The following is a 24,229-nucleotide window of genomic DNA, read 5'->3' on the forward strand; positions in this document are numbered from 1 at the left end:
TTTTTATTTTTTCATATCCCATCTCAATCTCTCCTGGCTATATAACCACTTTAATTTGGGCCCATTTGTTTTGATTTGTCTGACGCTGCTCTTCCCCAGTGCAGTCGCTGCATTTTTTAACATGGGATACCTGTTATTTTCATTATTTAGTCCCAACCCCTATGTCTCCCTCCTCGAAATCAGTGAGCACTCCCAGTGAAGCTGGAAGCCAAGACTCGGGCGACCTGGGACCATTAACAAGGTAAGAATTGTCCCTTTGCAAAAGCCATGGTGGATGTCAGTAGTACCAAAAAAGAAAAAAGGAAGGCTTAAACACATATACCACTTGGTTGTGCACTGCTAAATGGGTGCGCACCTGCATGTATACTCAGTCGTTCTATGTTTAACTTTATGGTGGCTTGCTATTTTAGTGGTAAAGCAACAGTTTTGAACACTAGAAATTATAAACTTATCTATAATCCTTCTTTGAGTGAGCTAATTAACACCTGTGTGTTGTTTAGCAAACACAAACATATGCATTAGCTTGGGCCTAAAAGAAAGCAAGGAAGGACCAAAGACAAATGGAATTGGTATCTGGGTTCTCATGATCTTACTTCCGTGTTGGTTTCCACGAGAATCTTTGTGACTAGGACACTGAGATGTTCTAACCCTAAATTTCATTTTTCCAGCACCGTTTTGTCTTGATTAATTTGAGAACTCAGTCCCCAAAGTGTTCCTATTCTTATTACCAATTATGATCATCCTCAGGGTTTTGAGTCGATTGCCCAACTTTTATGACACCTTGGCTGCTTGAAGATTATGTAACTTCTGAGAGCCGATATAGACAGTCTCTAATTTGACCCCTGAAAGGATTCCATAAAGTAATGATGTGAAGAGGGCAAGGAGAAGGCTCATTGATATATGTGGAGTCCTGGTAACTTTCTTAATGCAGATGCTTTCACCAGGATCCCCACAGGCAAGTGCCCATAGGCAGGTGATATGAGTGGCGACTGGGGGCCTATGACAACTGGTTAGCAAGCACCTTGTTTGTAAAGGCCGGAGGGTCTCCTCACAGTTCAGGCCGGTTGAGCTCATGGTGTAATATGGACCCAGTTTTTCCACATATTTCCATTTTTCATGAGAAACTAAAAATCCAAGTATTTGTGCAATAATCTCCAAGTGTCAAATGGCCATGACTTTGTTAGAAGTAGTTGTGGCCCAGATTTGGCCTGTGAGTTGGCAATTTGTGACCTTGGTCTTGTAATTTTTTGTTTGTTTGTTTTGTTAATCCTCACCTGAGGATATTTTTTTCATTGCTTTTAGAGAGAGTGGAAGGGAGGAAGAGAGGGGGAGAGAGAGAACAGACATGGATGTGAGAGAGACACATCGACTGGTTGCCTCCCGTATGTGCCCCAACTGGGGTGGGGAGTGAACCTGACACCCAGGTACATGCCCTTGACGGGAAAGCGAACCTGTGACCCTTTGATGTGCAAGCTGATGCTCTGACCAGTGAACCACATTGGCTGGGGTGACTCTTAATTTTTTAAAGAAAAACATAAAGTACTTTAGTAAATTTAAAATAAGAGAAGAAACAATCATCCACAGCACTACAGTTCTAACAAATCAGCCTTGTGTATGTACCTTTCAATCCTGTCTTCCTGCGTATATTGCTACTCTATGTGTTACTGGGGGAGAGGTATAAAATTTTGCATTTTTCTTTTTCCTCTAAACACATCATTATAAGCATTGTCTTCAGACAGTGCATTGTTTCCATTTAAGCCCAGTTGATTTTGGTAAAGGAAAATATGGAAATGAGAATAGTTTAGTATTAGCCTGAACTATAGAGTTGTATTTTTTTTTTTCCTGAAACCAACATGTAAGACTGGAATTATCCAATCCTGTTTGATAATATCCGCCTTTTGGTGTGTTTCAGATTCGAGTATGTATTTTGTTTTGATAGGGCATTTTGAAACCAGTGGACACTGCTTTCAATTTGAGAAGGAAAGTAGAGGTTTTTGTGGTTTATTTTAGCAAATAGCCTTTGTGATTTGGGGCTGCACATGTCTTCTCTCATCTTTTGCTTTGAACACTTCAAAAGGTCTTTGAGGGGAAAGGAAAAGTAATAATAACACAGTTATGTAAGATCTAACATTTATATAAGAGTTAGCTGGCACAACATAATCACATTCCTTAGGGGTCCATTGGCCTATTATTAAGTTAATATATTTGCCTCCTTCTGTGCAATGATGCCATTGTGTCCATTAATGCTTAGCTTCCAGGGGTGCAGTTAGCAGCATTAAATTTTGTTACTGAGTTCACAGTTAATGAGACCTTTTGAAAACTTTCTAGAGAAAGCTGTCCTACGCTGTTAGCATTCTGGGGACTGCAGCAATTTTTCCTTCTCAGAGACTATCACTCTTCATTTTTTTCCCCTTTCCTAGATGATTTTTTTATTAACTCAAGAAATCCCTTTGGAAGAAGTGCTGTCCACTCCTATCCCACACAAACTCCAACTAGCTTCCATTCTTTATGGGAATGTTCTGGCAAGAGTAGACAACTAGAAGTCAATGATTAAATTCCAATGAAATCTACCTAAATGTAGGTTCCATACGAATGCAAGAAAATTTGCATTAAGGAAATCATGATTTTTAGAAAAACTGAGCACAAAGTTTGCTTGAGGAGAAGGCATTAGGAATAGCTTAGTAAATCTTGCCCGTGTTTTGAACTTAGGAAAATTCCACGCAAATTTATGTCTTTGCTTTCATAAAATAGATATGAGAGTTAAATTTCAGAAGAATAATATATTTGTTTTAAAAATTACACTTGGAATGCATTTTTCTGTAGAAGAAACATCTCTGAGACAATTACTATTAACACTTCATAAAACATGAGACTGGGAAAAGAGCTTGGTAATTCCTAAGAATATAACTCTGTAGTCATAAATTTGTCTATTTGTGTGGAATTTAGACTCTGAAAATGGAAAATCTTTCAGAAGATAACTTAGGAAACAAATTAACACATCTGGTCCTAAATAAATTCTTCATTCATTTGCCAAAATTTCAAACCAAAACTAAAATTTTCTTTACAGAGCCAAATTGACAACATTTCTTACATAATCCCTATAAGTGGTCAGTTTGCAAACTGGCATACTTAATATACCTATTGTAAAGAAAAGTTTAAAACAATGCTTTTTAAAAATTAAGTGTAACAAAATATCTTTTATTTATAAGAGCAGTTAATTTTTTAAAGACTGAATAGAGAGATGGAAAATATAATAAATTTTCAATTATAGTAGTATGATTTAATTGTTTTAAACGTAAAGAGTCACAGTTTGTTTTGCAGTATCTGCTTCTGTTGTTAGGGCCTGCTTCTCACTTTCAACTCCATTTGTGGTATTTTACTCTTTGTCTTAATCAATTTTAGTAGAACTAATTAATCATTTCTCAGTTGATTTTAATGGACAAATACCAAGATCAATATTATTAATAAAATATTAGAGAGACTAGTTTTACTTATAAACATAGATGTTAAAAAATCCTAAATTTGCTGTATACAGCTGGAACTCAACACAATATTAGTGGGATACTATGCCATGATTAATTTAGGATTTATTAAAAAATTCAAAGATATTTTAGTGTAGGAAAATGTATTAGCATAATTCAGCAATCATTGCAATATATACTGAAATGGTACTTGAGAAATTTAAACATCTATCCCCATATTTTAAAACTAAGTAAACTAGGAATAGAAATATATTTTTTTCAATAGGATGAATAGTAGTCCCAAACCAAGAGCCGACCTCTTTTAAAAATTTATAGCCCTTAAAGAAGAATGATTGATGTTTAGCTAAATCTGTGTCTCTCTTTCTCCAGACATGGCAAGTTCTTTTCAGACAGGGAGTAAGTGATATTTGAGGTTGTATCTATATAGTAGGTATTTGACAAATGTTTGTTGAATGAATCAGCTATTTCCCATATATACACACATACATATGCCACCATATATGTGGTAAAAGATAGATTAAACAAACTGTTAAACTTGTTTTTGTAATCAAGCATCTTTATTTTACTATTTCGCTACATTTTCATCTTTTCTAATATCTGTACTATCTTCACTTTTTCCCAATTACAGCATAATTCCACTTGTACTAGAATTGATGTCTGGCCTCCCAGCCATCAGCTCTATTAACCAAAACCCTTATATGCATGGATTTTCTCTAGGGAGGTGAGGTCCCCTGAAAGGGGACCTAAATGCAGCAGATGAAGAAATGTTTTCTGAAGCCCTAAACAAGGGAACAGAGGTACAAAGGAAATGGGTTAGAGACCATTCAGGGTTTCAGCTTCACGTATATTCCAGACTAGCATCTGGGATGAAGGCGCAGATGTCTGCAGATCTCTGCTGTTCAGTTTGAACACTAGGCCTCCATATAGTTAATATTGTTTCATGTTGACAGAATACTTTGGTAAAATCCAGATATTTGATAAATTCTGCCTTTCCTGATCCACTACCTAATGAATTCTTAAGTAAGGAAACGAGAATAATTTGTTCGTGGTCAGTTTGTGTGGGCGGTAACTGGTTACCCCTTTTTTTACTCAGTGATTCCAATGGAGGAAAATGTGCTAAGAAGCCACATGGGCTTAATGCCCAACAGAAAGTCCCCAGGGCTTTCATCTTTATCTACAATCAGATTCCATAGGATTCTCTGGCACTCTGTGAACCTCACAGAACATTTGACCCTTTTTTGGTGGAAACATCAGCATCTTCTAAGGTGCTCTGATGAATCAGAGGCTAAAAGAAAGAAAATAAAGTTTTAGTAAATGTGAAAAAGTACAATAAAGTAATGCAAAACCTTGGAGGAAATTTAATAAAACTATTACACTTTTGTACATACAAAATTCCCTAAATTATCATTATGTAAAGAGATGCTACCAGCTCTTTGGACTTCAGAGAGCCAATATCACTGATCCAAGGCTGTTTAAAGTCAGTCTTTTTGGAAATTAAAATCAAATGTATACTGTAGGATTTTCTCTTTATGTAGCACATTGCCTGATTAGTTAAATGTCTTTGATATCACTCTGTCTTCCAGAGTGTGTGCTGTGGGTACCCATATGGTTATAGCAGCACAGGAAGCATCTGTTTTAGGAAGGGGTTGCTGAGCTTTCTTCTGGAGAAACTGCTTGCTTGACAAGAGCCCTATGATGGGAAGTCTTACATTTCTTTTTGAACTCAGCTCCAGTGGACTTCCCATATGGCTTAGTGTGGCCCAGTCCATGTTAGGGCTTTGATGTTAGGCAACAGGGAAGATTCTCCCACAGTAAGTTCATAAAAAGGCTTTTAAAAAAAGAGCTTGGTATAAGACTTTATTGCACTGTTTCGGTTTTATTCCTGACATCAGAAAATTTCTATCATCATCATTGCCAGTCCTAAGTAAGGAAGTAATTGAGGCTGGAAAGTAAAACATTAACACATTATTTAAATGCCATCCTTAATTAATGACTGTGACAGATTGAGAGAGATGATGGATTTTAAAATGCCCATACTATCCTTACGGAAATGGCATTTAGGAAACAGATTTGAAGGTGACATTGACTGGAGATTTTCTGTTGGGCACTGTGCTCCCATCGGCCCAAGCTGTTTTCTGCATCTGATTAGTGACCAGTGATTTGTTTAACAGAGAAACTGTGGGACTCAAGGGTGCTCAGTATTCTGCTTTCAAGCTGTCTTTCCGCCTTAAAGAGGAGAGGAATAATGTGAAGAGTTGGGTTCCGAACTTTGTACTTGCTTCAGGGACTACCCAAAGTACCTAAAGTTGCTAAATTCACTGGATGGAGAAGATAGCTGGACTTCTTTTTTTCCCTCGCAGCACAAACCAGCGTTATGCTCAGCATTTTTAAGATAGGCTCTCCTTCTTCAGTGTGGAAGTAAGTCTGAAAATTCTTTTGGAACAGTGTGGTGACCTCATGCTGTGCAAGACTGAGTTCCTTTTAATTGGCTTGGAAGGGCTTAAGGGAGTCAGACAGGCAGGCCCTGCTTTATTCTTTCATTTTTACATAAAGTAAAAACTATTTCTTTGGGAATCAACTTGCCCTCACACTCATACACATCTGCAAAAGGGAAAGTCAAGACCATTCACTTATTTATTCAGTCATGTATTCATTCAGTGAACAATTGAGAATTTACAGTGTGCAACACACACAACCAATGTCAAATGTTAAACCTGATAGGAACATAAAAATAGGAATTCTTCTTACTTCTAAAGAGCCTAATTCCAGTAAATTGACAGATTTCATTTGAAGCCACCTAAGGAAATGTAAGGAAATTACAGCTCTTAAATATTTTGTACTCATAAGATGAGCAATAATGTCATAACCATTATTTCCAAATTATCTATAATTAATTTGTAGCATATTCATGTGGGACAAGTGAGTTTGATTAGTTAGTACCTACACAGTCTTAACAATATTAGATACTTGGTAAATGTCCATTGCCAACTGTGCACGTGCACGTGTGCACACTTACGTGTGCTTGCACACATATTTATACGCATGCACAGCTTGCAAAAAACTGGACGGGATGGGTGTAGGATGTGTGGAGGGAGAGGACAAATATAAAAGCAAGGAAGTTCAAGGTTGCTGGGCAGGTCGCCTGAAGGTGGACTTTTCTTCAAGGAGATCTACGGGCAGTAGTTGTAGGACTGAGGTACAAGTTGAGGGTTTCCTCACAGAAAGTCCGAAACCCAGAGCGAAGTCAGGATGGGACTAACAGAGTTTGGCTCGATGCTGAGGCCCTGGGCTTTGTAACAGTGCTCATTACCTCCTGCACACATTTCCAGACCTGGTCTTTAGGCCTGATACAGGGCTACTATTGAGGTCAAGTGGAGCGTAAATTGGCAAAGAGAACTGTGGAATAAGAGGCACAGGTATTTCTCTACTGTTTTATATAGAAAGACAGGTTATTTCTGAATGAGGCTATCGAGGACAAGTATAGTTAGGGAGCAAGCCATTTGAGGTGGGCCTTAAAGAATCGCGTGCTTTCGACAGGCAGAGATGGGAGAAAGGGCATTCTGGGTGATAGGAAAGGCATAAACAAAGGAAAGGGTGGGGAAATGTGGGATGCAGAATGCATGTTAGGGAGGAAGCATATAAAGAGACCAGAGCCCAGGGGACAAGTACGACTTTCGAGATAGTTGAGATCCCTACTCCTTACCCGGTGGTTATTTATTCAGTAACCTAAGCCACAGGTCTGAGGTGAGCTCCGGAAGACTGCAATTTTATAATGCTTTCAAGGTCTGAGGACTAGTTTGGGAAAGCAGTGGTCTAATAAAAAAGACTGAAACTGGGGTTATGGGAGTAGAAAAAGAAACAAAAGACAGATGAGAGAAGGAAAGGTAAAACGGGTTTGGTGTGCAGATGGTTATGAACAAAAGTCATGTAATAAAGTGGGACTGGGAGCTCAGCGGTGATGAAAACTTTGAGGTTATTTGTGCAGAAGATGGAAGAGAGGGAGAAGTAACCCTGATTGGGGAATGCCTGCCTTATGGGGGTGGAAAGAAGAAGGGCCCTGCCAAAATTGGTCATGGGATTTGATGATTTGGAGGTCGTTGTCATCATTGTCGTCGTCATCGTTATCGTCATCATCATATCATCATCACCATCATTTTTGTTGTTGTTATTATTGCTTGTGATGTTTCATTTCCATAGATTGAGTTTCTGGAAGTAAAACCAGCCCAGGAGTTGTTCTGTGTTTAGTAGTCTTCTTACATTTTAGCATCTTGCTTTCCAGAAGGACTGCACTGATTTTAAATGCTACCGGCAGTGTGTAAGAATCCTTAGCCATGTTAGCATTAGCAAAATGACAGAGTACTGCTTTGCAAATATTTATCTGATATCACTTTATAACCAAAACCCTCAAAAGGTGAGAGCAAAGGACACTCTTTAGGGGAGAATCTTAAGGCTTTCTACTCTGAGTTCTAATAAAGGTGGAAAGAGAATGGAAACTACCACCTTAGCTGTTGTTGAGAACTGAACAGTTAACCACTCATCAGAGAGTAAGGTACATGCAACCCAGATATCATGTCTTTTACTCCTGTTATACTTTCAACAGTTTTTGCTTTTTGAAATTTTACTTCACTCTGTCTAAAACTGAAATTGTGCAGGTAAAACTAGACCAATGAAGGGAGAATTTTATAAGTTAGATAGTGATGAATGGGTAGAAGGTTTAAAACATAAAGTTCTGTTAGTCTCTTAGTAGGTTGCTGCTAATTTGAAGAATTTTGATGTTTTGTCTATTTTTTTCTGAAATTGTTTTACATATTTTTAATAATTTATTATTTTTTTATTTTTCAACTACATTTTACATTAACACCATTTCATACTAGTTTCAGATGCACAGCAAAGTGGCCAGAATGTTTTGTCTATTCTTTAAAAAAGTATTATCAAATTGTATCCCAAATTGTAAACTAACTGTTATATGGTAGGCCTTTTTAGAGGAGACTCCAGAAGCTACATTGTCTAGCATGTTTAGGGTTAAATAAGTGAATGAATATTTTCCATGGTGTGGAAAACTTCTGTACCTAGCATTTTGAAATAAAGTTGGGAAATGTGACCTTAATTGGCATATGCAATCCAATTGTGGGACCACAGAACCATGACAGTGCCCCTTCATCCAGAGCAGGTAAGGAATTATTGGGCTATTTAGGATCTGTGCCAACAGGAGGGTCCCTATGAAAGAGATCAGAGATCCCCCTTAGACCCTCAGAGAGTTAAAAAGAAGTAGCCTAAAATTGATCAGAGCAGACAAATGCAACTCTTAACAACAACAGATAAGACCAGGATAGTTTCCCAGACAGGAACACTGGACAAAATCTAACTGACATAGTTAAGGAACGATTTTATCAATCAGAAAGGGTTCGGTTGCTCATTCCAGGAATTAGGGAAATTGGAGACTGGCGGCAGTGAGCGGGTGTGCCTGGCTTTGCTGAAAGATGTGGACATGGCGGGGGAGGGGTGTAGGGCAGGAAGAAGCTGTAGTAGTAAAACATTCAGCTTTACTTGTTCTGATTCTGATTCCAAAGATGCTGCTGCTCATCTGGCTTCCCCAGAAGCTGGCCTTCAAGGAGAGAAGACTGTCAGGCTTGTATAATTGCTGTGTTGGCAGTCATTGTGCTCACGATAAATTGGTAAATTGGCATCTAAAGTATAACAGAGTCTTATTAGACCTAGTAGACTAACTTAGCCACCTAAATCCAATAAACTAGGCACTGATGAAAATGAGTTTACATCCAGATCCTATCCCATCCTTTAAAAACCAAGTTGAATGTAATCTTGGCTCTGCCCTCCGAAGGGTAATGAAAGTTCAATCCAACGCCTGGCTGGCTGGCACAGAATAAATAATCATTGAAAGGAAATATTAAAACTGCCATTATTAATCTTTCTTATGGCATGTATTTATTTTTTCAGCTAATTTTGATTGAAGTTTTAAATTCATGCCAGGCCCTAAGCAAGTGATGAGAATTTCTTCCTTGTATATGTTATCAGTATATCACTAGGTATAAATATTCATGTCTCATTCTTTTACTAAAATGTAAGATTCTTAGGTGCAAGTCCCATGTCCCATAGCTCACCTGTGGGGCCACTTACATGGTATGTTTCACTTTCTGCCTTGTCGTACTAAAATATCTGTGTATGTTTGATCTCTCTGTAAGAGTGGCAGATGCCTTAAGAATTCTTTACAACTGTATCATAATAGTTTACATATTAGTCCTTTTAAAAGATATTTTTTGAGTAAATGAATGTTTTTTGTAAAAAATATTCTCTCCCTACATGCATTGATTGGTCCATTTCAGAAATGACTAAAAACTACAACTAATTACTATAGTATAAACAAAGTGATTTCTATGTGAAAGTATTTTGTGATAGTATATTATGTTTACACATATTTACTTAAAATTTCACTACTTCTTTCATTTTAAACATACACTACCTGGTAAGATTTCAAACTGTCCAAGAAGCTGTGGGGAAGCCATCATTTTATTTTCAATGATACAGTAACTTGATGATAAGATGGTTGGAAAGTAAGACGTATGTCAGTTGGTTAAATAAAAGTATAGCAATTGGAGAAAAGAAAACTGAAAGGCAGTTTAATAATCATCTGATGTTTTTTTAAAAATCAGGCAGAAAGGACCTTAGCAGTCCTGCAAGCCAGCCTGCATCCTCATTTTGCTGAGGACAGAAGGCTTTCCCGATGACACAGGGTTCAGCAGTGCCCAGAGCACAAACTTCCCACCCCTGGGCCTAGGCCTGGCCCTCTCCAAGGTACTGCCTTCTACAGGGAAGGTTTTCTGCAAGCTTGCACAGAAGGAATTCAGGGAATGTTGAATCCACCTTCCTACTCTACCCTTGGAAACACAAATGACCTTTGCCTATTCAATGCATTGGCTTTAAGATCCTTTCAAAGATAAAGTGCATTTTGTGCAAGTCTGACCACCCCACAGGCAATAACAATGAAAAGAAAACTGGCACATTGGATAGTGTTCTTGGCTTGACTACTTACCCACTGCTCGTTACCGACAGTAACTGATTTCTTTTACTGAATAATAATAAATGTGTGACTGGAGGGCAGGAGTGTGGTGAGTTAGTTACATAGACCCCCTTTGTTGTTCTGGCTGAGTAAATGCAAACTCCAGACTGCTAATCTGTGGACTTCTTAGGGGAGTGATTCTGATGGAATCATCATTTGTACCTCTGACAGGTACAGTGAGCTCAGGTTAGCTGTCAGATAAGTAACAGAGCAGCCTAACCACCTGGGGGCTGCTGCATTCCTCACCTGCCTAGGAGAAGTGAAAAAGGTCAATAAAGGTCATTCCTTCAGAAACCTCAAGGCAAATTGAGGGCAAAGTAGCCAATCCCATCCCTTATGAGGAAATGCTTCTTACAGTCAGCCAGAGCCAGAGGCTGTTCTGTCTAGAGCCAGAGAAATGCCCTTAAAGATAAAAGGTTTGATCCCCAGAGATACGTGAACAGCAAACATGAATCACTGTAATGATTCCATTACTTCTACCGTTTGAAACAAGGGGAAGGAATCAACATCCAGAACCAGGAAGGGCTGCTTTCCTTGAGCAGGAACGCATCCAGAGCATTGGTTCTCACCCCTGGCTGCGCATTGGAGTCACCTGGAGAGTTTTCAGAAATATAGATGCTTGGGTCCCACTCCACGCTTCTCTGATTTAATTGGTCTGAAGGTGGCCAGGGCCTTAGGCCAGGCATGAGTTAATCACAGGTTTAGATGCTGACATATTTGAGGATTGGTGGTGCTTGCTTTCTGCTGACTAATGAACGGAGTAGTCCAGCCCAGTCATTTTCCAAAGGTGGTGTCAGTGTTAGCCATAAGCATTTCCTGGCAACTTGTTAAAATACAAATTCTCAGGCCCCACCCCAGATCTATGGATTCAGAATTTCTGGGGTTGGAGATCAGCAGTCTGTATTTTTCATAAGCCCTCCAGGTCATTTTAATTCATGTCAAAGTTTGAGAGCCACCTTTTAAAGTCCAGACTTTGCTACTCAGGTGAGGTCCACAGACTGGCAGCATCTGCATCCCCTGGATCTGTCAGGTAGATAGGGCACTGACTCAGAAACATTTGGTAGTAGATATAGGGGATGTGGTAGAGTAAGAGCAGCTACTGTTTATCATATAGTTACTTTGTGCTTTATAGATATAATTGTATGTCATCCCTATAGAAGACCAGAGAGAGATCATCCATCCATCCATCCATCCATCCATCCATCCATCCATCCGTTCAACTAATGCTGTATTCTATAAGCAGACACCAGACACAGTTCTAGGCATATCCCTGTAATCTAGGGATATAGCCACCCCTGCCATTATGAGGCTAAGGCCAGATCAAACAACAAACAGTAAACTGGTTTATAATAAAATCATAGGTAAATATAAGTGCTCTGAAAAAGAAAGCAGGACGAGGCAAGGGGTAAGTGTGACAAGAAGTGCTACTTGAGAAAGGGTGGTGAAAGAAGAAAACCCCTCTGAGCAGGTGACATTTGAGCCAAGACATGGATGAAGCTAAGGCACGAGCCACTCAGCTCTTTGAGGGAAGAACATCAAGGAGGACACGGGACACCAGGAGGACACCGTGAGGGAGGGGGACAGCGGTTAGAGATAAGTTTTGAAGAGAGCTGCACGCCAGGTCCTACATTGTCTCACAAACCATGGTAAATCTTAGCAGACAAGGAAACTGGGCAGGACGCCTCAAACTTGAATGTGCCCACAAATCACCTGAGACCGGATTAAACTAGTGAGGAGTCAGTGAGCCCGGGGTGAGACCTGAGTCTCTGTATTTCCAGCAAGCTCCCAAGGGATATTTATGCTTCTGGTCTGTGGGCCACACTTAGGGTAAACAAAAGGGTATCGAGGTTGAGAACTGAAGCAGCATGCACAATGTCACACAGCTGGTAAGTCGCAGAGGCAAGATGTGAATCCCAGATGCCTGACTCCAGAGTCCCTGCTGTCCACCAGTTGCTGCCCAGTAACCTCCTTCCTGATTCACCTGTAACTGCTTACGTGCAGGAAATTGAAAAGACCTGCCCGAGAGAGGCCCTTGTGTGCACTCTGTTTATAGAAGAGCTGTTTATTCCTTATTTTGAAGAAGTGAATGCCTGGGTAACTATTCATACTTTGTGCTTGTGAAGTATTTAAAAGGCGTAAGATAAGCCCGGCATCTTAGAGACAAGTGATGTGGCTGGTGATCATCTTGGCGTAATAGATAATTAAAAAACACCAGAATACCCATGGGCCTCAACATCTAATGCATCATATTTGCTGTAACTGGCCCAAGGAAGCCAGTTACTCGCTAGGCCCTGCAGTCGCGCTCCTTCTGGCCCGACCTCCCCAGATGCTCCCACTCTGCCCCACTTGCACTTGGCTCTGTTCACTGCATGGGGGGTGCCCCATACTCCCAGGTGTGGATGGGCTCTGGGGTGTCAGAGATACTTGAAGCTGGTTACATGCTCAAGTCAATCAGGCTTCAGTAAAAAAACAAACAAAACAAGAAAGGGTGTGTGTGTGTGTGTAGTTTAAATATTCAGCTCTGAGCTTCCTTCCATGAAAACAACCGTAACTTCCAGAATCAAACAGATGTTCAAAGACTTCTTGCTATCTCTTGTCACTTGATATTTGCAGGGTCTTCCTTGCACCGGGGGTGGGAGGGGAGGGGTGAAGTGGGAGATGTTCTGTGTGTGTGTTGTAGATGCCGTTGCCCTGATGAATGACATGGTTTGGTTCGGTTTGTTCCCCTCCCCTTTTGTTAATTCTCTGTGTTCTTTTTCCTTTGTGCTGCACGATTAGGACCCTGCAGTGGGACACAGACCCCTCAGTGCTCCAGCTGCAGTCAGACTCAGAACTTGGGTATATGTCTGCTCTTTTGTTACTCCTTTTATTATTTCTTTGCTACGGTTGTGTTGAAATGCTGGAGCTGTTGTTGCTCTTATTTCCCCCCCTTTTGTTGAACTTCCAGTTTGATATGTTTATTTCCTTCTGTTAGTTTGACGTATAAAGTTAAGCTTCGGAGAAAGTCTCTGTTTGTGGAAGATACCACAAAAAGATGGCTTTTGGTCTCCCCTTCTTAATTCCTATTATTGCAAAACAACACTTCTCCCCCGAAAAAATACAAACACACAACCATGCCTTTGTTTCCAGGTAGGGGCGCACACGCTCTGCAATGGGAAATCCGTTTGAGTTTATCCTAATCATCCTCCCCCTTTACTAACAAGTTGCCTCCGGTTAATTTTTGTTAAAATCAGTATTAAAATGCTGTGTTTTGTTTGTTTCTTTTTCTTTTCACTTTTTGGACACTTACAATGAGCATTTAATTTGAATTGAGTTTGGACACAGAAAGGGTACTATTAAAGAAAAGCTACTTTGTTGACTTCCTCAATATTAAGGAATCTCAAATTCTTGATGATGAGTAATGTCTTCTACATTCTAAAGATTGTATTTTTTCTGGTGGAAGTATATTGTCACAAGTTAAAAGATAGCTTCAGAATTGAAAATGTGGTTTATCTGTACAACGAATATTATTTAGCCATAAAAAATGAAATCTTGCCATTTGCAACCACATGGATGGACCTTGAGGACATTATGCTAAGTGAAATAAGTCATACAGAAAAAGATAAATACCATGTGATCTCACTTATAAGTGGAATCTAAAAAAACAAAAACAAATCCCCAAAACCAAAAACTAAAAGCTCAGCTCTGGGATATAGAGAATAGATTGGTCATTGCCTAAGGCAAAAGGTTGGGGGTTACTAAAATGGGTGAAGGGGTCAAAAGGTACAAATTTCCAGTTATAAAGTGAGTAAGTCACAGGGATGCAATGTGCAGCATGCTTGTAGTTAATAACACGGTATTGCATATTTAAAAGTCTCTAGGAGAGTGGATCTTGAAAGCTCTTATCACACAAAAAAAGTTGTAAGTAGGTTTAGTGATGGATATTAAGAGTTTGGAAGGAGCATTCAGAATATTTGAGAGAGGAGATAATTTTAGCCATGTTACAATTTGAAATACTGATTTAATGAAAAGTTTCCCCCTTTGATAGTTCTTATGTGCAGAGCACTCTTGCTCTCACACAAAATTTTATGAAATTTACCTCAGGCAACACGATTTTTCTAGAGACAATTTTATTTCCTCTTCTTAATCCCTGCCATGGAATTGGCCATGGAATTGGAATTTTGTTTAAAAGATAGTTTTTGAAGTATAATTGACATAAGAAAGTGCGCACATTGAAAGTACTCAAGTAGGTAAGTTTTAATGTGAACATACAACCGTGAAACCATCACCACCATCATGATAATGAACATATTCATCATCCCCCAAAGTTGCCCATGCCCGGTTATAATCCTCACTCCTGCTTCTCCCCATCCCCTCAATAGCTGATCTGCTTCCTGTGATCACTATGTATTAGTTTACATATGTAAAATATCATAGAAATGAAATCATGCAATAATTTTTGACTGCTTTCACTTGGAATAATTTCAAGATTCGCTGTGTATCAATAGGTCATTTCTTTCCTTGTATGGATATACCACAGTGTGTTTACCCAATCACTTTTTGATGTGCGATTGGGTTGTTTCCAGTTTTTGCCTATTAAAAAATAAAACTTTTTATGGATATACGCTTTTATTTTCGGAGGGTATGTGTGTTTGTGTGTGTAAATAATACCAATTAGAATGGCTGAATTTTATAGTGGATGTACATTTAACTTACGATACTGTCAAACTCTCTTCACGATTATACATTCTCACCAGCAGTGTATGAGAGCCTAATTTTGGACTTAAAAACATTTTTTAAAACCACTATTAAAAGAGTGTAGTGGTATCTTCATTATAGTTTTGATTTGCATTTACCTAGTGACTACTGTTTAATATCTATGTATGTGTGCATGTCCCATTTGAATATTTTCTCTGATGAAATGTCTACTTAAATCTTTTGCCCTTATTGTTTTTTTATTTGGTTGTTTGCTTCTCATTACTGGAGTTTTGAGAGTTCTTTATATATTTGGTTATACAATCCTTTATTTGATATATAACTTGTAAATATTTTCTCCCAGTCTGCGACTTATCTTTTTTATTCTTTCAACAGCCTTTAAGACACTTTTTAATTTTGACAAATTCCAATTTACGAATTTGTTCTTTTATGAACTTTGGTTTTGTTGACATAATTTCAATGTTCAATGATTCCTTCAATATTTGGTAGGGTACAATTTATCTGTGAAACCATTTAGATTTCGAATTTTATTGTAAGGAAGATTTAAAAATACAAATCCAATAACTGTAACAGTAATGGAGCTATTGCAGGTATCTATATTTTTCTGAGTGAGCTTTGGTAGTTTGTGTTTTTCAAGTAATACGCCCATTTCTCTATTTGCAAATTTATTGGCCTAAAATTGTGTTTGTAATCCCTTAGCATCTTTTAAATATCTCCAGAATCTTTAGTTCTTTTCTTCTGCTTACTTTGTGTTTAATTTGCTTTTTTCTAGTTTCATGAAGTGGAAGCAGGGGTCAATAACTTGAGACCTTTCTTCATTTCTAATATATGTGTGTAGTATTGTAAAATTCCCCCTAAGTACTGCTTAGTGGCTTAGTAGTTGAAAATTTTGATTTTCTTGGTCCTTTTCATTCAAGTCAAAATACTTTCTAACTTCCCTTTTTTATTTTACCTTTAACTTATAAGTTATTTGGAAGTGTGCTGGTTTCCAAATATTTGGGGATTTTCCAGAGATCTTTTTGTTATTGATTTCTAATTTAATGCTATTGTGGTTAGAGAACATACTTTGTATTATTTGTATCCTACTACATTTATTGAGACATATTTTATGGTCCATAGTATGATCTGTCTTAGTGAATGTCCTATGTGCCCTTGAAAAGATACATATTTTGCTGTTATTGGGTGAAATGTTCTATAAATGTCAATTAGGTTAAGGTGGTTGATTGTGTTCAAATATTCAATATTCTGTACTGACTTTCTTCTGATTTTATCAATGATTGGGAGAGACGTGTTGAAGTTTTAAACTATAATTTTGGTTCTGCTATTTGCAATTCTATCAGTTTTTGCTTCATTAATTTTTAAATTTTGTTATTAGATGAATAAATGTTTAGGATTCTTATGTGTCTCTTGATGACTTGATTCCTTTATCATTATGAAATGATCTTCTTTATCCCTGGAACTATATTTTGCTCTTAAATCTCCTGTGTCTGATATGAACATAGCCACTCCACCGTTCTTTCGGCTGGTGTTTAGCACAATATATCTTTTTCCATCCTTATACTTTTTAACCTATTTGTTATTTTATACTTAAAGTGCTTTTCTTGTAGGCAGCATATAATTGGTCCTTTAACATTTTCAAAAGCAAAGGTATAATAAAAACTTTTAAGACACAAAAAGATCTTCATTATAAGAAACACAGAAGGAAAACCACCAGGCAGAAATCTTTTTCTTTCATTATTTCAACATTAAAAATGTTGCTTCATTGTCTTCTCACTTGCATTGTTTATGACCATAAATCTGCTGTCATTCTTGTCTTTGTTCCTCTATATGTAACATCTTTTTAATTTATTTCTATTTTTGGCTACCTTTACAGTGTTCTCTTTTTCACTGATTTTGAGCAATTTAATTATCATGTGCTTGGTGTAGTCTTCTTCATGCTTCCTGTGCTAACAAATTTGGAAAATTTTGACCATTAATTTTTCAAATATCTTTTTCCTGTATCCTCTTCTTCTCTGGGGATTAAAATCACATGCATATTAGGCAAGTTGCTTCATTTATTTATTTTTCTTTTCTATCTGTGTTTTATTTTGGATAGTTTCTATTGATATGTTTTGTATTCACTAACCTTTTGTTTTGTAGTAGTATTTAATTTCATGAAGCCTAATATTTCATTAATTTTTTAATCCCTACCCAAGGATATGTAGAGAGAGAGAAAGAAAAACATCAATGTGAGAGAGAAACAGTTGCCTCCTGTACATGCACCGACCAGAGTTCAAACCTGCAGCCTAGGTATGTGCCCTGACCAGGAACTGAACCTACAATCCTTTGATGTACAGGATGATGCTCCAGCCAACTGAGTCACCTGGCCAGTGTGTACATTTTTAATTTTATCCATTTTAATTTTCATCTGTAGAAGTTTAGTTAGGATCCTTTTATCTTCCATATTCTACTTAATTTTGGGAACACAGGAATACTGTTTTAATAACTTTAAAAAAAAATTCCTCACCTGATGATATTTCTATGGATTTTAGAGAGAGGGAGAGAGAGCAGGGAGAGAGAAAAAGAGAGAGAGAGAAACATCTATCAATTGCCTTGCATGCACCCTGACCGGGAATTGAACCTGCAACCTTTTGTTGCATAGGACTACACTCCAAACCACTAAACCACACTGGCCAGGGCCTGTTTAATAACTTTTAATATCCTTGCTTGCTGGCACATCATATGCATTAGTTTTGGCTCAGTTTCAATTGATTGACTTACTTCTTTAATACAGTCATGTTTTCCTGCTACTTTGCATGTCTACTAACACTTGATTGATGTCAGACATTGTGAATATTACTTTTTTAGGTGCTGGATACATTTGAATTCCTATAAACCTTCTTAATATTTGTTGTGAGATAGTTCTTTCACTTGGAAACAGATCCTTTCAAGTCTTGCTTTTAAGATTTATTACTTGAGACTGGAACAGTGCATAGTCTAGGGCTAATTAATTCCTACTACTGAGACAAGACCCTTTTGTGTATTCTACACAATGCTCCATAAATCTTGAAGTTTTCCAAACTGTCTAGTGATAATAGGCACCATTCTTATTTCTGTGTAAGTGCCCAGAACTGTTACCTCGAATTCCTTCAGGTAATTCTTCTCTTGGCCTCAGGTATATTTCCTCATTTATATGCGTTGATCAGTGCTAAGCTGAATCCTCAGGAGAAAATCTCTGAAGATCTTCTGAGTTTTCTTTTTGTGTAGTTTTCTTCTCTCTGTTATTTTGTCCTGTGAATTTTAGGTGCCTTGGTCTCTATGGACTCTCAGCTCTGTCTCCTCAACTTAGGGAATCTGATGGATTTCACCTGGGCTTCCTTCTTGCACCATGGGCTGGAAACTCTCTCAATGCAGTAGACTAGAGAAATTTTTGGGCTCATCTCTTGTTTCTCTTCTCATGTATTACTGTCTTTCTCTGCCTGACCTCTACTGTCTTATAAACTGTTGTTTCATTCAAATTGCTGTCCTTTCTTTTTAGTTGTTTCAGGCAGTGGGTAAATCTCTTATTAGTCTATCTTGACCAGAAGCACAAATGTGTCTGGTTTGTATCATAACTACGTGATAAGCAAAGCAAATGGTGACATAGAGAAATCAGGGAGATAGTATGGCGTTCAGAAAAAAAGTACCTTCAAAAAATTTGCAAATAAAATGAGAAAATAAATGCAACCCAGCAATTTTTTTTTTAAACGAAGCAACTACTTATGAAAGTACCAGAAACACTTTGCTTTCTTAGGCTATTATAATAAGTTACACCAGTTGAAGATGGTAAAAGTAAAAAATAAAATAATGAGATGAAAGATCACAGGATAGAAAAAGTCTGTGTAGGCTGCGAAGTGAATAAATGTCATTGAAATTTGGGGTTGCAATGAGCAAGTCTGAAGGAGGGATATATTTTAAATGTTTTTTGTTGTCATATGAAGGGAACATAAGTGCAAATTCCATCATGACATTGCCAGCCTTTAGGCAGTGTGCTGAGTCAGCATAAGGAGAAGGCCTGGGAGGGAGGCAAAGATTCTCAATGAGTAGATATCACTGAGAAATTAGGGTATTGTGTGGCCCCTCACTTCAAATTCTTAAACCCGTAGAAATAATTAGTGGCTTCTGATTTCACTGAAGGCTCACAATTATATTTCCTCTGTGTCTTAGTATATTAGACTCTTGGTAGGGTTTTGAAATATTTGAAAGTAAAGAGAGTAAGGAAAAACTAAGGCTGCAAGCAAGGATTTGGTTGCTCCTGCTCTGAAGGAGGAACTTAGAGATTCCTTCAGTCCTGGGGAGATGTTGTCAGAAGGTGGCGACTTCTTTCTCTCAATCTTCTCTTCATTCTTGGCCAAAAGAGAGGGTGAGCATTACTCCTGAATCCGCCAGGCACCATCCCAACCACTGCGGTGAAATAGAGACATCCCTGTCAATAATAGAAGGTCAACCAGCTCTGTAAAGGTACCAGGAAAACACACGTTCTTCAAGATGGTGATAAGTATTTGAGAAAATCTGGCTAGGTCGTTCTAGAGGTCTTTTCATGTTTTAAATTATTTCCATTTGCCTAACAGAACAGTAATAACCTCATTAGCCTTTTACGAAGTAACCTTCTTTTGGCTGCTTCTCCAAGTTTTGTCAAACATTCGTATGTAGTATTAGGTTTTGATCTCTGATTTGAATGAACTTATAAGGTTTTCCGTGTAACAGTGCCAGGTCTTTTCTTGAGAATGATGTGGGTTGTGTTCTTGAGCAAACTGACAGCCTTTCACTCTTCAATAACACCTAATCAGCCTTTCTACAGAAATTGAAATATGGGACAGCATCTCGTAATGTGTGTGTGTGTGTGTGTGTGTGTGTGTGTGTGTGTGTGTGTGTATGTGTGTGTGTGTGTGTGAAAATGTAATGGTAAAACACTTTTCAGAATCTGTAAATATAGAATAAATTCAGACTCTTTAAAAAGTTCAGTAAAATTGGTTTTAACAGACCCAATTGAAATTTTGCCACAAGAGTGAGAGAAAACACTTTGCCCACCTCTTAAAATACTCATGTATTCAGCCCCCAAACATTTCTTGAGAAGCTGCTCTCAGTCTTTGTTTTCTGCCCTCAAGAATCTTGTGAAAGCAATTATGGGATATTTTCTGTCCCACACTAGAAACTGGATTTTAAAAAAATACTCTTTTTTTTTATTCCACTTCAGAAAAATTAATATGGCCAGTTGGTAACGATGTAGGCTTTTCCTTGGTAGTCAGTGCTTTAAAGAATTCTCTAATGTTACAGCTTTATGTTGAAACTTCTATGGCAGGTTGTCCATAAACATCAATTCAATAAAAGGCCATTCCTATAAAATTTTTATATTATTGTTGTTTGTATGTATGTGATATTGGAGAAAACACACTTTTGACCCTTCTTCCAGATAATTCTGAGCTTTTAATTTTTTTCTAAAGTGGGATCTTCACTGATGTTGTCAAGCTCTGTTGTAACCATGACTATTTTGACTCCTCTCTTCCTGGAAATTTGCGGGATTTACTTGTGTTATGAAATTCAAAGTAAACCCTTTGATGATGCCTGTTGACTGAGCTAGACTTGACATTTGCTCCACTTCAGGAAAAATACTTTAGCTGCCAAACTAATGTCTCTGCACAGTAAGAAGTAAATATCATGGAAGCGAAATAAATACTTCCTTAAATGAGTTTTAAAAATGTGAACATGGAAAATGGAAACTCATCCTTCTTGATGTAATCAGAAAAGGTCAACCATCACTCTGCATCTCAGTCCTTGGAGGAAAACACCCACTCAGAACATAAATAGTAAATCGAGTGTGGTGAGGGGCTGCCACGCCAGCCTCACTTCCTCTGTGTGGGGCCCCAGGCCACCTTTCCTCTGTGTGGTGTCCTGTTCCCAACTCTAGAAATCAGTCCTTGAGATGTCACGCCTTGACACCTAATTACACTAGCATATGGTGTTTGGAAGGCGAATTAACCTTTTATCATTTTTTCAAACCGCTTTCATATTACATGGGTTTCCATGCCTTTAGCTCCCTATAGTCTCTTTTTCTATGGATGCAGCGATATCTCTTATGACTCGGTGGGTGGCTCCCAGGGCCACATTTTCTGTTTTGTTTCCTTTTCTGAACTTTTTTCTTACATCTTATATAATTGGAAAACTCTTTACCGCAAACTCATCCTCTAAAGTACTCATTTTTACCCCACAGCACATCTTTCTCTGGATTCCCGTCTTCCAGTTACACCACTCGCTTTTCTTCCTTAAAGCATGAAGTCTTGAAATAATCTCCAATAGGTTATTTTTCCTTTACCCTTCATACCAAGTACATTGCTAAGGTCAACCCTTAATTGTCTTCCAGAGTCCCTGAACTACAGGATTTCCTTTGTGTTCCCAGTGATGTCACCTTTGAGAGCTTTCTTATCACCCTGGACCAAGTCTCCACATCGGATAGACTATTGGTCACAAACCCAGTAATCGTCTCTCTGGCTGTCCCCTTTGAATTAACGATTTGTCTGGATTCTCTGTTTAGTTGCTGAACCCACCCGCCCCTTGCTTGTAGATCCTTTCTCAATGCCGCCTTTTCTCCACACTCGGCTTCTAAAGTCCCATACACAGCCTCTGCTTGCTCATTTGTCAACCGGGGAGACTTCACTCTTCACACAGTTGCTATACTAATATATTTTAGGTGTCTCATGGGAGCTGTCAATTTCTTCCTTAGTAACATTTAGTAATTCCTTATTTTACACAGCATAAAGTCCAAGTTCTTTAGCCTGAGATTTAAAGCTCTCCAGTCATCTGGCCTCAATGTACCTCTCCAAATTTATCTTCCACTGCTCCTCAATTTAAAACTTCTATTCTGAAAAACTGGTCTCTTGGGCATAAAATCTGAATTCAGGCTTTAGATTACTGAGCCTCCTCCCTAGAATGCCCTCTTTCCTTTCACTCGCATCAGGCCTCCATTCTCAGTGAAACTTGCTTTGTTTCCCCAAACACATAAGAATCTGCCCATTAGACTCTCCTGTCCCACTTATTATGTGAATTCTCATGCTGGCTCTTATTATTTGCTACCTTTCACTCTTGTTTGCCTTTGAATGCATGTGTTTGATTTCCCCATTCTGTCTGTGTTGTAAGCATTTGGCGTTGTGCTATGTTTCAAAAATTGCTTGTGGTTGCTGATAGTGATGTTGGCGGACTTAGTGCCTTTGCCAGTTGTCAAGGACGTGGCAGGTACCCACATAAGATTCCTGGGCAAAGAAGAAAATGGTATCATCATCACTTGGGGACCTCTTCTTTGAGAAACCTCAGAAATTTGTAAGCAGCACAAGGAAAAAAAAAATCTCTGGTAGCTCCATTAATGCATCTTGGAGATAAAATGCTCACATGCAGATAATAATCGGGCATAAAACCCAGCAAGATTGAGTCTGGGCCCACTGCAGACATTCTTTTATTCCTTGCTTTTGACCTACTTTGGCATCTGGCCAAATAACTCTTTGTGTCTGAGAACATCTGTTCCTGGTTTTATCTGCTTGACTTCCAGGTTCCTTCCCTGCTCCAGAGGCTGCTCCTAATTACAATGACCCTTTTTGATTTCTTGGCTTCTGACCCAAGTTCTGAATCTGCCCCTTATTTACCCACACTCCTCTCCTGCCACCAGGTCTAACCAACATATCCTCAACATTATGATTTCCAGTCGTTGGACACACTGAGACTGCTAGTCAAAGACCATTATTGAGAGTTTTTCGTGATTTACAATTTCTGGTATTTGAAGAGTTTCTTAAATGCTTGAGGTATATTTTTATACTGGCTTTGCTGTGTCTTCACAAAGGCACCTGCACAGTGACATTAAAAAAAACCCAAAACCATTCTAACGCCAGACTCAGCCTGTCTTGAAGCTTTACCTTACAATATTGGTATTGCTCAGAAAATGAAGCATCCACTCTGATGTAAGTGTATCTTTGAGGATGAGCTGATGGTATCTGTGAAGTGTTTGTGGCAGCCATCTCGCTTAGAGCTTTAGCTGCCTGAAGAATATTAGGATTCTTTATGTGTCCAATAGAGATAGTACAGCATAACTTACACAGTTTTATCCACTTACCTTCAATATGAAATGCAGAAACATCAAGTTTGCTGTATATAATTGGCTGTGGTCTGAAATTAGAGCGTCAGAATATGAGTTGCACTGTTATCTGATTCACAAAAAATTTGATGATGTTTATGCCAGTGGGGAATACATGCTCAGATTCTCTGAAAGCTTTTGTGAGCCTTGGGAAGCTTTCAGGTGATGAGGTCCCTCTTGAATCTATCCACCCCCAGTAAGATTTGGCTACTGGCTGGGGCTAGTGGGTTTCAATGAGGATCAATAACCATGACAAAAGCCTTTCTCAGTTCTGCTCAATCTTGCCACTGAATATTAAGAAAAGTTAAGCATGGGGCAACTGAATAGCTACATGCAAGAGAATGAAATTGGACGCCTGCTTCACACCATATGCAAAATTAACTCAAAAGTAAACCAAAGATCTAAGTGTTACAGGTAAAACTATAAAATTATTTGGAGAAAACATAGGTATAAATTCATGATCTTAGACTGGGCAATAGTTTCTTAGATATGACACCAAAAGTACAAGCAGCCAATGAAAACATAGATAAATTGACTTCATTAAAATGTAAAACTTTAGTACTTCAAAAGACACCATCAAGAAAGTGAAAAGGCAACCCACAGAATGGGAGAAAATATTTGCAAATCATATATCTAATAAGGGTGTAGTATCCAAAATACATGAAAATCTCTTACAACTCAGCAATACAAAAGACTAACAACCCAATTTTTAAATGGGCAAAGAATGTTAATAGGCATTTCTCCAAAGAAGGTACACAAATGGCCAATAAGCAAGTGAAAAGATGTTTGACATCATTACTGGCAGGGAAATGCAAATCAAAATCACAGTGAATCACACTT

General features: G+C 38.3%; 1 protein-coding gene across 6 annotated transcripts in view; it reads left to right on the top strand.

Annotated features, from left to right (window-relative positions):
- The window catches only part of DYNC1I1 (dynein cytoplasmic 1 intermediate chain 1), a 297,632-nt gene that overhangs the window by 37,356 nt on the left and 236,047 nt on the right, over positions 1-24,229 (top strand). For 4 of the 6 annotated variants that reach the window (XM_081146692.1, XM_081146691.1, XM_081146695.1 and 1 more), the window contains exons 4-5: positions 151-241; positions 13,336-13,395. In XM_081146692.1, coding sequence (XP_081002818.1) covers positions 151-241; positions 13,336-13,395 — 151 coding nt within the window. The remainder of the gene's footprint in view (positions 1-150; positions 242-13,335; positions 13,396-24,229) is intronic. The other 2 variants (XM_081146694.1, XM_081146693.1) reach the window with 1 other exon arrangement.

Source organism: Miniopterus schreibersii, assembly GCF_964146895.1.
Source record: "Miniopterus schreibersii genome assembly, chromosome: 9".
NCBI classification, from domain to species: Eukaryota; Metazoa; Chordata; class Mammalia; order Chiroptera; family Miniopteridae; genus Miniopterus; species Miniopterus schreibersii.